This window comes from Centruroides sculpturatus, unplaced genomic scaffold, assembly GCF_000671375.1.
Source record: "Centruroides sculpturatus isolate CEXI.00-Female unplaced genomic scaffold, Cexi_2.0 scaffold927, whole genome shotgun sequence".
Classification (NCBI taxonomy): Eukaryota; Metazoa; Arthropoda; class Arachnida; order Scorpiones; family Buthidae; genus Centruroides; species Centruroides sculpturatus.
The window spans coordinates 163715-181410 of NW_019385272.1; the positions used below are offsets into that span (position 1 = coordinate 163715).

General features: G+C 28.5%; 1 protein-coding gene across 1 annotated transcript; it reads right to left on the reverse strand.

The window, feature by feature from the left end:
- Positions 1-1066: 1066 nt before the first annotated feature.
- On the reverse strand, positions 1067-17581 carry LOC111637007 (DDRGK domain-containing protein 1-like). The gene is made up of 8 exons (XM_023382411.1): positions 17386-17581; positions 13894-14022; positions 13707-13816; positions 12416-12517; positions 11544-11666; positions 7034-7072; positions 4237-4293; positions 1067-1454 (listed from the first exon to the last, which is right to left on the reverse strand). Exons 1-8 carry the CDS (start codon positions 17492-17494, stop codon positions 1245-1247), a joined length of 879 nt encoding a protein of 292 aa, XP_023238179.1. The 5' UTR covers positions 17495-17581; the 3' UTR covers positions 1067-1244.
- Positions 17582-17696: the final 115 nt, after the last annotated feature.

Sequence of the window (17696 nt, forward strand, 5' to 3'; positions counted from 1 at the left end):
CCCTGCTTTAGAGACATCTGCTATATTGTCAACAAGAGAAACAATTCCTAATAGAAAACATATTCCTAACACATTAATCAAAACAGTGCTGAATTATTGGGCTTTGATTAGGCGAATGATTAAGTTAATGATCAAGTACAAAGTAACTTATCTAGAGGTAAACAGTTATGCAGCCATCAAGGTAATATTAACTTAGAATTTTTGTAATAAAAGAATCTGCTCAGAGCAGGACTCAAACCCACAACTTCCACTTATCTTGCAGATGTGTAGCCAATTATGCTACCAGGATCTCTGTCCAATGTTTGTTTCCAGAACTATTAATTCAGATGTAATCATACAGGCCATTCAAAAATGAATAGTTTGGGAAGTGAAGATCAAAGAGGTCAGATAGTGAATTCAGCAATGCACCTGCACAGTAATTGGAAGTTGCAAGTTTCAGTCCCATTCTGGTCTAATTCTTTTCCAGAATTTCTGTATTAAAATTATTTAAATTATTATTATTATTAACCTTAACCACCTACCTCCAGATAACTTACTTTGTTTATAATTATTAACTTAGCCTAATCATAACCCAATAATTCGGCAGATTGGAATTGTTTATATGCACAGGCATCAGTTGTCAATGTAAAGATGATTTCTTCATTTTAATATTTGGAAAATTTATTATACCAATTTTATTACACTTATTGGATATTGCATAACAACACAAGAAATAATGTGTTGAAACAGTGAAAAATAGTTTATTATTTAAAGATACAAATTATTACATAAAATTAAAAACAATGTTCTATAAATAAAAATGTTAATTTGTTTAAAAGAACTTTTAGTTTTTGATAATAAGTAACAAAGCAGAAGGCTATTCTAAATTCTGTTTTACATATTTTATATCAATTTTTGAAATTTCTGTCAGTGAATTAACATCTTTAAACTATTAAAATATTTATTATAATTTAATGAAAATTCTGTTTCAGTAAAGCAATTATATTTTGTGATTTATACTTTACAGATAAATTTTTTTTTACAAATTGAACTTGCAAAATCTTAATACAATATATTCATGAATTCAGTTTTAAAAAGAAATTTTTACAGATTAAAGAAATAATTAAATTCTATTTAATATATAAAGTTCTCATCCAACTTTCTGTAATAACTTAAACATATATTAAGTATACTTAAATAAAAAAAAAATACTCTAATAAATTTTCATACTTTATAAAACTTTCTATCATTTAAATAAATCATTTTTATGCTTCACATTTAACATCTGTTTGAAGATTAATGAGATTATTGCTGTGTTCGACGAGTTCATTGATTGACACTCTTCCGCGCTGTTTGATGAATTTAGCCACAGCTCCAAGCTCTTCATGGGTTATGTATATAAACTTGCCTCTATCATCTATGACGCCCACTAACTGTTCTTGAAGCAGAAGTTCTTGGACTCTGTCGATACAATCCTGAAAATTGATTTTTTTAGAATATAAGAATTTTCATTATTTCATGTATTACAAATAAATTTCTGATTCCTTTATTAAAACATGTTTGAGTTTCTTCATAAAAATCTTTTGATATCAAAAAAACAAACACAAGGCCAAAATATCTGAAGTTTGTTTTTTAATAGGATGTATATTTATACAAAACAATCTTATGACTAATTACAAATCATTGCAAACAAATGTCATTCATATATTTTTTGTTAGTATGATAATAAAGGAATCAGAATTTAAAAAGATTATATCCAGTGCAAACCAGAAAAAGAATGTATATCTTTGGATGAAATAAAGATGAATAAAGGAATTAAAAGATTGTTAATACTTTTCCCTATCCAGTCTACATCAATGCTTTTCAACTGTTGGTCTGTGAAAAACAAATGACTATACTGATTACTGGCACAGTTAATTATGAGTGACATTTAAATAACAACAAAGTACATACAGTAACTCTACATTATGTGCAATAACTCTAAATAAACATAATATTGCACTGAACCATCAATATATCATAACTGTCAAAATGCCATAAATGAACTTACAATACTCCAGAAATGCAGAAGGACCTCTATCTGGAAAAATAACATTTTATCTGCTACACTGAATATCTTAGGGAAGTTGAAACCCTATCATGGTAACTACAGATTCAAAGATTCTTCTGTGCTAATTGATCATAAGTCATGCTATGGTACAGTAGCACAAAAGCTGTATTGATAGCACATGTATAAATATTGTAACTGCATTTATGATCCTATTTAACTGAATTGTGCTAGAAAATAAAAGTTTTTTGTGATCAGTTTGGTTTGGACAAACAATTTTATAACACTTACAAGTAAAAAAGTTCTCATTTTTGCAATTATTATATAATATATCAGTAAAAATCAATGTTCTTCTATTATGAAAACATAATTCAATTATATTAACACTACAATTATAGTATAATTACAGTTTTTTTTATGTGCATGCTTGATCTTTAACAGATACTGACTACACCATATTGTGATATATCTTTAGAAAACTAAGCACATACAATATCACCATTTATAATTTTAGATAATGCAAAGGGGAATGTTATATGTAGCAAGAAGGAATCGGAAGACAAGGCAGTATTGAAGTGTCCAGCTGCATATATGTTTCTTGTGAAGCAAAGTTTGGAAGGAAAAGGGGAATTTTCATTCTTCTTTAATAACTGGTGGGCAAAACCATAACTGCTTTATTTTCTTTATGTATCTTTTCTGTGTTGGTGCTTTCAATATTGATGTAATCTGTCATAAATTTTTTGAGAAGGGACACACTGAAAATAAAGAAAACTGCATGCACAATGTTATTGAGAGAGCCGAAAAAGGTATGAAAATTTGTGCCACAAGAGTGTTACATGCATCAGCAGCCAAGCAACACGGAAAGAGGTACAAGATCCATGTGATGTCACAAGACAATGTTTATGATTTTAAGATGGCATCAGTAACAGCAAAGAATTTGACAAAGGCTGAAAATGGTGAAAAAGTCAAGTGGTCTGACATTATTGTGTTTGATGGTGAAGAAAGAGCAGCCATGGATCTGCTCATTCAATTATGATTAAGAGGAACATTTTTAAAGTATTGATCTACTTTACAGTCGTGAGGTTGTAGGTTATCAATAGATCGTGTTGCCACACATGAAAGTCTATACTAAAGAATTGCCTATTTTGAAAGCAAAATACTCAGATTTGAAGTCCTTTTTAATAAAAAAATATCATTTCTTCAGTTTATCATGATTTTTATCAGAATTTAAAGTGTACTGACTGTAATATGGAAGAGGACGAGTGAGTTCAGATTAGCATTTTTATATCAAATGATTTTAAGAATACATATTATTATGATGATTTTATGTCACTATCTTGCATTTCCACATCTAAGTCATGTTAAGTTTATGTTACTTGATCAGAGGGAGATGGAAATGATACTGTTAATCTAATTAGAAAAAAACTATTTTTTAATGAAATGTTTTATATTGTAATTATATGAAGCAATATATTTTGCCATACAAATGTTGACCACATTCCTATTTTTGCTTCATTGACTTAATAACATTTGCAGATAAAATGTCAGCCCATTATTATCTTAACAGATACTGAAAGAATTTTGGTTCGGTATAATAGAATTATGTATGATGTTAGAACTTGAGTATAGTCACTTTATTGGGACATATTAATCACTGTTACAATCACTGCAGAAAAAGATATCAGGTATCCTGAAGAGCATAAAAAAGCCCATATTACAATATATTCATACATTTTGTATGTGTACATCATGATTTGTAATAATGATTAGAAGTTTTCTTGTAAATTTCAATAAATGCTAGTTGCAATAGTATGAACTGAACCATCAATATAAACATAATAAATAAGCATAATTCATAATCACAAATAATTATTGATCCACAATGAGAAAAAGGTTAAAGTGTAAACCAGAGAAAACCAGTTGTGTCTCAAATGTTAGAGATGATTGGGAAGAACAATAGGAAGAGAGATAGTAGATTAGGAAAACTGATAGTAGTAGTAACTGATCAACAGTAAATAAACATTGTAAAAATAGGCTAAATAGTATAATGAAAAGAAGAAACAATATATACTAATTTCCAGCAATATTAAATATTGCTGAAAATTAGTATATAGAATTTCTTTTAATCTTATTTCCTGTCCCAGTTTTGTAACAATTTAGAGGAAATAGTTTGGAATCCCAACCTATTTTTAAAAAGAAAATATATATACCTGTGTTTTTAGTTGAAACTTAGCTGCAAGATCTTCTAAAAGTACAACTTTAGAAGTCTGAAAAGTTTTAAAAGAAATAATAATGATAAAATGATTTTTCCTATTTAAATGTAATATAATCAAAGACAAACTTTTACACTTTATCAATTAAATTGTAAAAATACATTTAAAACATGAAAATTCTCAATTATATTACTTAAATTATATATTTGTAATATTTGCAAATTTATTTATCATAAACTTTTATTATGAAAAAAGAAAATAAGCAGGAAACATTTTACTATAATAAATCAATTATTAAAAAACACAAAAATTAATTGATAAGTTTTATATTTTACTTAAAAAGGTTTCACATTATAAATTTTCAAATCTTAAATGTTGTTGAACATGCTAATACAATTACTTAGTAATTTATAAATGCATCCAAAATAATAATTAAAATAACAATAATCAAATAACATATATATTTAAATTTTTTAACAAGAAAATATTCAAATTTTTATTGTACTTAATCATAATAACTTTCATATTAATGATCATGATTTAAAAACTTTGGTTAATGAAAAATTTTCTATTCAACTTATAAATAAGTTATTTATATATTCATTTTTACTATTTTAAAAATATGATTTCATAATCATATCCAATTATTGAAAAGATTAAGAGTATGATTAAATAATACAGGGTTATTCAAAAAAGTTGATCTGATTTCATGTGCTAATTGACTCCTGTCAGATGATTATAACAATATGTCTACATGAAGATAGTAGACAAAGTCTACAAGTTTTAGTTTGCATCATCTGTGAACTTGTCAGAAATGCAGATCACTGTCAAGAGATGGTCTGCAATGCCAACAGTTTCAATGACTTATCTTTCTGTGGTCATCTAACATGACACCTTGACTTTTTATTGTAAAATTTTGTTAAAGATACTATACACGTATATCCTTTTGATGGCAATGCCAACTATCAAACTGAAGCAGAGCATCCATGTCATCATGGTTTTTGTTACCAGAGACATGTTTTATTATGTGGGAGGAGTTGAAATATTGTATTGATGTGTCACATCACTGGTAGTACTTGTATCAAATCATTGTAATACTATGATTATACAAGAGTTAACACCCAATTAAGCCTTTAAACACAATTAACTTTTTTCATTTAAACAAGATAGACTATTGATTAGAATCAACTAACTCTAACAATTGCATCATTTTAATACTCCTTTTTTCAACTAATTTAATCTTTAAAGTGGTTTACTAACATGAGTCACAGCATTAGGCATCTGCTGGAATTAGTAACTGGAAAAATGATGCCATGTTAGCCTAAACAAGCTGCATTCTGTTTGAACACAGTTTTAACCTATGTTAATACTGTGTATTCCTGGTTAACTTAATCAGGATAAATCTTGCCTTGGTTAATTTTTGTCATGTAAACATAAGGCACGAAACAAACTTGGAGAGTTACTCTAATCATCTTTATAGTATGTACTGTTAAATCAACAATAGTAGCTATGTATTGACAATGTAAAGCTGGCTCAAACTTTTCGAATAACCAGTATTAAAATCACAAGTTTATAGAAAATATGAAATTTTCTTCAAGTTTCCAATGATCTTAGAAACTATACAGAGTCTTCCAAAAAGAATACAGTAGAACCTCGAAAACTCGGCCTAATGTGGACCGAAGGGTGGCCGAGTTTGTGAAAATGCCGGATTATCGGGAATGGGGTTAAAAAAATAAGTACGAGTGTTTCCTCAGAAAATACTGTACTGTACTTGTATGTATTGTTTACTTGAGAATATAACAGAGAATAAACTGCCCAAATACCCTTAAACAAAGGAAAAGTACGTCCTTTATGAAGGCATAGAGCCTTTACTACATGAAAATGAAAATTAATGAATACACTGTGTACAGTAATTTACCTGATAAGACAGACCTCAGAAAAATACTTTATGAGAGCTTTTATACTTTTATAAAGCTGTCTATAATGAAAATTAATTAACTAAGGATTTTTTTGCCCTGCCAGGGTGTGGCCGAGTTATCTGGAGTGCCGGGTTATCGAGAGCTGAGTTTTCGAGGTTCTACTGTATTACCAAAGTTTAAATTATTGTAATTATATTAATTATTACCTGAGAATATTGCAATGTATATTAAAATATTGGAAAACAGGCCAAGTTTCACATTTACCCATTACAATTTCTCAATGTAATGGGTATGTACCTTGCATCAGACAGTACCTGTCCAACAGATACTCAAAATTCTTCCTATATTTGCTACAGCATATCCATTGTCATTGTCATGCCGACAGCAGCCACAATTCTACAGCTCCTGCAGATTATTCATGTTGTACAATGATGAGCAATTCTGGCTTTGCAAATTACAGAAAACTAAATGCCTTCTCATTGTGGAGTTGCCATTTTCATTTATGGTGCTTCCTACAGGTAGTAGACAAGACATTTGAAATGAAGAATAGAGATGGAACTCAGACACTCTATTGATTGGTATTCACACCACATACTTCTCAGATAATAATTAACATAATTACAGTAATTTAAAATGGTAACATTCATTTTGGAAGACACTATTATTTTCTTGAAATGTCATTACTGATTTTATTTTTCTATTTAATAAAATCATAACCGAAATTTTTATTACAAATAAAATGAAGAATGTAATTTCTATAAATAAACTTCATGTACTAAATATCTAAATCATTCATAGCAATGAAAAAACTTAAAAGTATTCCCAAAAATATAAAATTGTTATTAAATATTTTTCATTTGAAAAAATAATCTTACCTTTATATAATTAATAAATTCTTGTAATTTATTTTGTGTCTGAAATGAAATAAAAATTTATTATAAACATTTTCTAATATTTCCATATTTTATTTGTATATATTACATGGTTATCTATAACTATGATTTTATATAATTCTTTTTTCTTCTTTAGTTCTCTGCTAGTTATAGCAGGTCCAGTGAGCACATCTCTTTTTCCATGCTGTTCTATCCTGTGCTCTTGTCTTTAGCTGCTTATATTACCTTCTTTTAAGTTATCCAGCATTTTAATTCTCCTTCTCTCTCATTTCTTTCTGCCTGCAACCATACCTTCCATAACGTCATTCCATAAGCCTTCCTCTCAAATCATGTGCACCATCCAATTTGCTTTTTGTCTCTTTATTGTCTCTAATATGCTCATTTTTCACCCACTCTTCTTAGGTTGTCCTCATTCCTCACATTATCACTCAATCTGACTTTCTCTATTCTTCTGCACAGCCATATCTCCAAGACCTCTATTCTCCTAATGTTGTATTGTCTCAATGTCCAAGTTTCAGCACCATAGAGGAAAACACTCCAGATGTAGCATTTGGCCAGTCTTTTTTTCAATTCTAATTTCAGAGGCCCACACAAAATCGTTTTCAGTTTGCTAAATGCCTCTTTCACCAAGAATCAAGAAGTGAATTGGTATATAATTCTTGTATTACATTATTATTATCAGTAAAATATAAAAAAGTGAATAAAGAAAAATTGAAGGTTTGCATTGAACATTGCAACCACTAAAGTAACATGTCCAGAAAAACACAAAAAGAACTGGAAAATCCTTAAATTGCACTGGAGCACTTGAAACAGTGACTGATTTCAGTTAAAGGCAGGACTGTGGAGTCAGAGTCGAGAGGAATTTCTAGCCAGTGGAGTCGGAGTCAGAAAAAATATGTCAACTCTGACTCCGGCATTTTAAATTTAATTTAGTTTTTTTTATAAATGAAAGAAAATTGATTTTATAATTTATTAATTTTTTAAAATTTTTAATTTATAATTCATTTATTTTAAATACAAAATGCAACAATTTAATTTATTAAATATGTATCAATAGTTTTCTTTGTAGTACAGTAGAGCGTTGTTTATCCGAAAGCCGATCAACCCGAAATGTCAGTTAACTGAAAGCGTTCCAGTCGGACTGCTTCATCATGAATTGAACATTTTTGATACTAGATTACTTCCAAAATATAATTTTTTTGTTTTTATATTTTTCAATATATTTATTTTGTTTGTATAAAATAAAGAAATAATTTTTAACAATACAATAGCCTGTAAAAGTTCGTCCGATGGAGAATTATTTTTAATAAAATAAAAGACAAAACTGTCCAAAAAGGATCACCATTTATTACTTGTGTTCCAAGACTAAAACATTTTCGGCGACTGACCTTCCTTTTTAGGCTACTTGTCGCCGTAAAGTTCACAAAAAGTCCTTTTAAAAACACAAAACATCCAATTAAAATTTTATAAAATTTCTGAAAAAGGAACTGGTGACATGCAGTTGTCTTGCTTCCATCATACCTTCTTTTGGGGTTTTCTTCTTCTTTTTATCTACTAAAGAGTAGCGCTGGAAAATGTAGATTTTTAGAGAAGTTGCCCCCTGGTGACGATATATGTAGAAATTTCTTCTGTAAAAGTTCGTCCGATGGAGAATTATTTTTAATAAAATAAAAGACAAAACTGTCCAAAAAGGATCACCATTTATTACTTGTGTTCCAAGACTAAAACATTTTCGGCAACTGACCTTCCTTTTTAGGCTACTTGTCGCCATAAAGTTCACAAAAAGTCCTTTTAAAAACACAAAACATCCAATTAAAATTTTTATAAAATTTCTGAAAAATTTTTTTTATAAATACAATAGCCATGAGTATTATTATAAAAATTGTTGTTAGGATTAACATCGACAAAAATTCAATGCGAAGTGACATGCAACAGAGAAAAATTTCAACATGGGATAGGTTAATATATTTTTTCATACATAATCAGTTATCCGAAAAATAAGTTATCCGAACAACCCCAGTCCCCAATTGATTTGGATAAACGACGTTCTACTGTATTTGTGTTTAGTAGTTAAATTATTTTGACCCAATTGAATTTGAATATTTTTGATTCATTCCTTTATTATCCCCACTCTAAATAAGTACTCTATTTTTCTGAATGAGCCAGACTAATTGATCAGAGTGTATATTTTTCTTTTTTGAGCAAGGGACTGCTGAAGTAGCTAGATCGCACACTTTTTAGTTGGACTAACTTTTCTGGAAAGGTGAAATTGAAGTGCAAAAACTGTAGAATAAAGATATGTAGATGTAGAATTTTATCACTCCCTCTTTTTCCTCTTATTAAATATTTGTTAAAAATTAATTTTTTTATACAAATAAATATTAATGTAAGATAAATATTAAAAACACTAACTATAAAAGTATTTGGGTAAATGCCCAGGGCTCCTTTCAGAGTAGGGTAACTCCCTATGAGTGCCTCTGCCCCCAATAAAATGACTTAGTATTTAATTTTACCAGAGTCAGGAGTTGGAATTGGCCTACTAAAATTATCTGGAGTCAGAGTCGAGTGTTTTTTTACTGACTCCGCAGCCCTGGTTAAAGGTGTAGGAACAACACTGCTGCAAAAAATTGGGTCAAAATTGCTAAATACTTTATAAAATGTTCTTATTTCTTATGACACAGCATTCTATAGCCTACCTGTTTGGGGTATTTAACAAAAAGCAAGGTGTGCTTATGGAAAAATGTTGCTTGTGACATAATAGATCTCTCTATTATGTCATATCTACTATGCTTTACTGTATTTAGATGTAATCACTATTATTACTTTTGTCATCAGACTAAAGATCTATAAAAGTCTGCATTTTCTAGACTTGCACATAAACAGTAGGTCTGGCCTCCTTCTTAGCACATTTTTATTGGGAGTGGCCTACTGTATGTAGATAGCAGATGGATGTTCTGTAGGCTATTAAAGCAATTCAGAATTCCCTTGTGTGCACAACTTCATGTTGACAGCAGTAAGGAAAATGCATCTCATGGCTGTAAATCATTAATGGAATGTCTTATTCTAATGACAGTAGAGTCATAGAATGTAATCTAAACCCAGATTTCCAAGATAATTTTCAGACACTTTGGCTTCATAAAAGTTTTCTAAAAAACTAAGATCCTTTATGTCCTCCATTGCATGCTCCATGCTACAAAATTTGCAGCATGGCACATGCAATGGTTCTTCACTCACATCATTTAGGGCTTTACAGTAGGTTTAATTTGTCCACTGCATGACAAATATTCATTTCCTGACTCTCTGCATTTTCTATTTCTTATGATTCCAATTTGAAAGTTCATGATACTTTCTCTCTTCTAAATTTTGCACTTGCAACTCCAAAGAGGTAAGAATGAATGCCAATTATTTGCCATTTTGTATGCATGTGCAATGTTTTTCCATGCAATTGATAAGTTGGAATAATTTTTCACAATAACCAATTTGGATCTTTTCAATAGTATCTTTACTATTAAAAAGTAAAGATCTTATGTAGTATCTTTAATAGTAAAGATACTATTCACTGCATCATTTTACAGTGCACAATTTATTATAAAAATTAAATTTAGCTATTTTGGTGCTTGCAATATCATTCAACGTAAGCCTTCAATTAAATGGTGATTCACTCTTTCAGAGAATATGGAATTTAGATAAAAACTTTTCATTAGAAAAAAAATTAAAATTAAATACATTTCTTTAATTCTTCCAATATCTATTTATGTTGAATAAAAAGTTCATGTAAAGTAAACAATATGCATATACATGATGCATAGTAAAGACTTTGCACACTGACATGAGAGCAATATAAACATATGGTACACAGTAATGAATGTAGCATAAAGACATAGAAAATGAGAAATACATTATATTTGTTATAAACAAACTTGTGAGAAATGAATGAGAACACATGAGAAATATATATTTTATTGTCTATGCTCTATGTATCTGTGTGACTAGAAAATGTGAAATGCACATTAACATTTCATGCTTTCTAGTCATGCATGCAGGGTATCCTTTCATACGAAATCAGTCATGCTATACAGATGTGTAACTGACTTCTTTCTGTATCATGCATTGTTTTGAAGATAGGAGCACTAAATTCTAAATTTTACTGCTGTATTGCTTCAAGTGGTCTTGTATTATAGTGCATAGTCATTTTACTATAACCATTAATGTTATGTTCATAACTATTGCTATCTACATTTGTCAGTTACATGGGTGTATAATATATAAAGACTTTACTAGCATCCTGTATAATGACCAAAATATATTTTGAATTTAAAAAAATACATTTAACTATACTGTATATGCCAATCTTGACAATAATTTTGAATTTTTCCCAAATGCCAATATCACCAAAAAGAAATGTTTGTGAAAACCCAAATATTCAAGTAATTATGTTGCTATGTAACTATAAAAATTTATATGTTGACTATTTGAAAAAGATTATACTTACTGCTTGTTCATCAATATCTCCTTCACAGCCTTCTTCTTCTACAAGAAAACTCTCTTTCAATTTTAAATATTCTTCCAATTCCTGCTGCTCTTTTTCTTTTTTAAGTCTTTTTTCTTCTTCTTCCTTTAATAATTTTAAATATCATCAGTAATTTTATATTAAATCATATGCAAACAATATTATTTAACAAACGTATTGAATTTAATATAATTTTTTTGGTTTAAACTTTAGTCAATAATTCATATAATAAAATATTTANTCTAATATATTAAAATGCTTTAAATATGCAAAACATTATAAATTATAGAAGCTATGGGTACTATCCTTTTGTGGTCAAATTTTTCTATAATATATTTTGGAATAAGCTCGTCAATATGTTAAAATATCTAATAATATGTTCTTAAACTAAAATTTTCCTGTGTCCAAAGGAAAACTGTGGTAATACAGTAGAGCAGGGCTTCTTAAACTTTTTTTATTCACGACCCCATTTATGATTGTGATTTTTTTCACGACCCCAAAAAGTATAAAATAAAGATTTATACAAATTTGCAAAAACAATAATGGTGTACTACCACAGTTCACTCTTGTGTTACAATGGAACAGAGACAACTGAATACACTGAAAAGCGACAACAGTACACTAGTTCACACTACAATCAGTGTTGCAGAATCGTTGTCTTGCTGCACCAGAAGTGACACAATGAGTGCCATTTTCAAACTCTCACAAATTATTTTCAATATTTTGCATTAAAATCTCGCGACCCCAAGATTTCGCTAAGTGACCCCAAATGGGGTCCCGACCCATAGTTTAAGAAGCCCTGACTTAGATCATTATTTTTTCAAAAAATTTATTTAAAAAACAATTTATTTTACCTGTCTTGCTTCTTCTTCTTTTCTTTTCTCATCTTCTACTCTTCTTTGTTCATCTAATAAAGCTTGTCTACGTTTTCTTTCTTCACGTTCTTCTAAATCTCTCTAAAAGATGATAAAGATTTAAATGTTTTAATTTTTAACAATGTTGAAAATTTGTTAAGTATTATTATTATTATTTTTTTTCATTTAATTTAATATAATATATAATTTTTAGATTATCATATATATGTGTGTATAATTTACATATATTCTATATATATAGAACAGAGTTAAGTTAACCATCTGTTTAGTCCCAGGTCAAAAAGGTTAAAGACAAAAGAGTCACTCAAATTGTGAATTAATGCATGGACAATCAGGGCTCATGCTCATTCACAGAAGAGATTTCACATTCTTTGCCATGAGATTGGTGTGGACATACTGGCTATGACTTCAATCTCAATTCAAGAATCATTGTAGTATTTACATAAAAATATATACATTAATTTTGAAATTAATAATTAGATATAAAGTGCATTTTTAAAATTTTACTATTTAAAAACAAATAGTATGTAATTGAAGTTACAATTCAAATCATGTGATTTTTTGAAATACAAATATCCAAACTTAACAATATTTACACTATGCTGTCACAACATTTATGAGAAGCTTCTAAGATCATCCTATAATTATCCATTGTCTAAAAATTTACTATTATTTTCATAATTATTAACATACAGTGATAAAATCATATTGATGAAATTATCAATTGAACTTTATTTTAAAAAATACAAAAATAAATAAATGAACTTTGACACTAAAAGAAAATATTGTGTAAGAAATTTCCAATTTTGTAAAAATAAAACTCAGTTAAATAGTCTTGCATGTACTTTTCGCATTATTTTATTTATTTTTAAATAAATATTTTTCCTATGTACTAAATTGTGAAATTGAAAACAGAAAATAACATTAAGCATAAAAAATTTTCAACATATTTAAATAATTTACATCAAATATGACTATTTACAACTATGAGAAATTTTTCACATAAGATTTTAAGATATTTCTGAGTAACAGAAGATATATTTATCAAAAATATAAATCATGTTTCATTATACAATCATCCTTGTAATGTTGATTTATAAATTTCCACTTTTTTTATAAATCTGTATATAAAAATTTTGTTGTGTAATTAAATTGTATTCAAATCATTTATATACTTATTTTAATTTGGAAATTTAATTTCTTTGTTGTATACTTTTCATACTAATAATAAATATAATCATACTTTTAAAAAATTCTTTCAAATATCTACCTCTCTTTGTGCTCTTTTTTCAGCTTTCATTTCTAACTTTTTTCTTTTTTTAGCACCAATTTTACCATCAGGTAATGCTATTTCTTCTGCAAGTGGATCATTTTCTTCATCTGAAATATTAAAATTTTATAAAAACTATTTAAGAATAATATATTTAACATTTATATTTAAAAAAATATATATAGACCTTCTTCTTCTTCTAGTTGTCTTGCGGCAGCTGCTCTCATTCTTGCTCTAACATTTCTACCAGCCCGCCTTTGTCCTCCTCCATCTTCACGATTAATTGGTACAGCTCGAAGCCTCTGTTCGTCATTTTCTATTAATGATCACTTAATTTTAATAAATTCTCCATTTATACTACAAAATGTTAATTATTGTAATTTTACACAGATAAACAGCAGCAGCATTTAATCCACATGGCACATACTCCCACAGAAAATTGCTACAACAGAAATAAACTCATTGCACTTTTGGTTAAATCAATATTCTTGCAAATGTCATGTAATTTATAATGCATCAAATGATGCTAATAATGTATAATATAATATAAATAAATTGATTATAAAAACTAAATAAAAAAATTGCTAAAAATATATTTTTAACAAATACATGTTTTCCTAATGTGAAATATTGTATGTGATGACAACTAGCTACTTACCTTCTAACTAACAAAATACAGTGTTAAACTAATCTATTTGGTGAAGCTAATTAAAATGAAGCAATGTAATCTAGAGGCTCACAAGAAATCCTTTTTTTTTTATTTCAAACTCTGCAAGCTAATTAAACAATTCCTAATATATCAATTATGACATTTAATTCCCCAGTCAACTCCTATGTTTTGCATTATTTAATTTTTTCAAATGCTGACATCAACCATAATTTCTTGTGTCTACACTTTATCCACAATCTAAGAGGTCTTTGTAGACTGCAAAATAATGTTTGAAAACCATCAAATGCTTTAATGTATGTACATTTTTGTTTTGACTGGGAATGAATATGCATCATATTGAGAAGACACAAGTGTGATATGATACAGCTGTAAGAGAAATTAATGGAAATAAACATCAGAATTTGAAAAAGCTAAAAAAATAGGTGCTGACTGAGGAATGAAAGATATCATTCGGTAAGTCAGAAATTTAATTAGCAGAGTTTGTTTTTTGCAAGCATTCAGATTATGCATTTTAATAGACAAGGCAATTTTTATCTATTACTGATCATTTGATGCATTATAATTACGCAGATATTTGTAAAAATATTTATCTGATCAAAAGTAACTTCTATCCAACAGTTGTACCATTATCAATTAGAAAACAGTCTTATAACAGTTCTCTTAAAAATCAACAGAAAATGCTTTTATGTATTCCTATTAGTGTAAGTTTTATCTGAAATTAAGATTAAATCACTCATTAACTTTATTTAATACATCATCAGAGAAGTCCTGTATAATTATAACACAGTAAAATTTGTGTAAACTGGAAATTGAATTATTTTTTCCATTTTGAACAAGTTTTAGTTTTTTTTATGTTTAAACTATATCAGATAAATGTCACACAGTTAAATTCATTTTTCATAATAAAATCACTATTAAAAAAATTTTTACAAGCTTTAATTTGAAGTGATTCCGACTAAAGATTGGAGTATTTGAATGCAAGAATTGAGAATTATTTGATTAAAAAAGTTCTCATTGTTTCCAAGAATTTGTACTAGATATTCAAAAAGTTCTCAGTTTTATGAGCTTATACAACAGTGAACAAGACAATTTGAGTATCAAGAACTAGAGTCTCACTCTGGCATTGGAAATTCTAATTGCATTACAGTAATACAGAAACCAAATTATTCTGTGATTTGACTTTGCATGGAATTTTAATACTCTAATTAATTGCTTACTTCAATCTCTATAATTATGAAAATGGTAATCAACTCCTTTTCGAATACTCAATACTAGATAGTTACTAACCATTCCACACAAGGAAAATTGGCAGTACTGCATTACCTTATTTTCACTGTTTTCACAAATTATATACAGTGCTTGTTTTCAAGAGCTTGACTCTCAGAAATTCATTTGATTCTTTAAACTTCTCAGTTCTTAACAGTATCGAGTAATATACCTAATTAATTCCAATAAAGATTTTCTCTCTGTACATCCCTCATCATGTGACTTTCATTTCTCCAATAAAGTTGAAAATCATTCTTGGAATACAGTATGTCATGCTCTGCAATGATGCTACCCAAAAACCTCTTCTGCTTCCACAATAGACAGGTTTCTGTCTTATAGTTAAATTTAACATAGAAAATTGTTCCTCTCCCAAGATATTTTCCTTTAAGGCAGGCTATTAATATATATATATATATATACAGTGGTGCCTCGTATAACGTACGCCTCGAATAACGGACGCTTCGAATAACGAACTTTCTGTTTGACCGTTACGTGACTCGAGCAACGGACTTGCTGCGAATAACGGACTTTCCGTTAGGCAGTTACGTGAGACGAACAATGGACTTTCTTCGAACAAGTGCGAATGATGTTTCCACTCTTTTGCCGTTGCCAATGACAATCTGCTATTTTTAGGATATATTAGTATTTTTAGAATGTATNAACAAGAAAACAGGTATCTATGGAAATGTTTAAGGATTAATCCTTGGATGGCCAAAATACAAAGAGCTGTATTGCTGGTTGGGCAGCTATCAGAATACCTCATGCACGATGCAAAGAGCATTTGGAGTACAGTACTAAGAACCTTTGGGTGATTCTCGAGATATTCTCCTGGAAATGAAGCGCTATTAAAATACCATAATGTTAGGCCCCTCTGGGTTGGCAGGAAATTTTAGGTACTACCAGTGAGATGCTTTCACATCAAAATTTAATATTATTATTAAACAGAGTAAACAAAATGTTAGGACATGTTTACTACTATATGTATGTGTTCTGAAGCATGTAGAAGTTTGCGAATAATGTGTAATCGCGTTTGCAACAGAATATATGTGCACTTATTAATGGCAAGGAAAAACCTGCAAATGAACTGTTACGAAACAAAGTTCCAGGTAAACAAAACAAAAAGACAAAAGAAGTGTTACATAGATAAATGAAAGAGAATCATATATTGTATCATGTTTATTTTGTTGTATTACTGTATTAAATAAACATATAATATTTACAATTTATTAACATTGTATGAAAAGGTTGTACAGGAATGAGTATGCCAAAATTTCTTCAGAATGTAGACTTCTATAGAGTCAAAACAATCAAATCAGATAAACAATAACATTGGAAAGTATCAATAGTCTTGGAAAGTAAAATATGAGTAACAAAGAGCATTAATTTGGCACCTTTTAAGTTTCTAAAAAGTTTCTGTTTGGCATTAGGTTACATCAATTAATTGTCATCTGCAGATGTATTATAAATTTATATATTAAGTTTAACATTATTATGTTGAGAAGATAAAAACCGCTACGCTACTTCACGCTTATAATTTATTTCTAAACAATACTTGGAGATAGTAATTTTGACTACTTTTATGAAATAAGACCATCATTACATATAATTTGATACTGTGAATCAAATGAATACAATACTGTAATTAATTTTAGTAAAAGTTACCTTTAGGTACTTTGTGCATGTATACATTATGAGTAAATGATCTAAAAGTAACTTCTACTGTAAATTTCTATATTAACCAACCTGGAACATATGTTGACGAAGATTTTTGTAAATTTCTCATTAATAACGCTATAATCAATACAATAATCACAGCCGAAATACAAGCAGATAATATTAAGGCAGCCTCCATTTTAAAAACAAATAATAAATCTCGAATATTTTCAGAATTTTAAAAATAAATTGATAACACGTTTAAAGTCCTGCCATTTAATGACAGTAAACCCCCTCTGGTGACATAAAACGATAATTTTAAAATATAAATATCAATTAAAAAAAAATAATAAAATAACGTTTATAAATAAAATAAATTACAAATTAATTAAAATGTATTT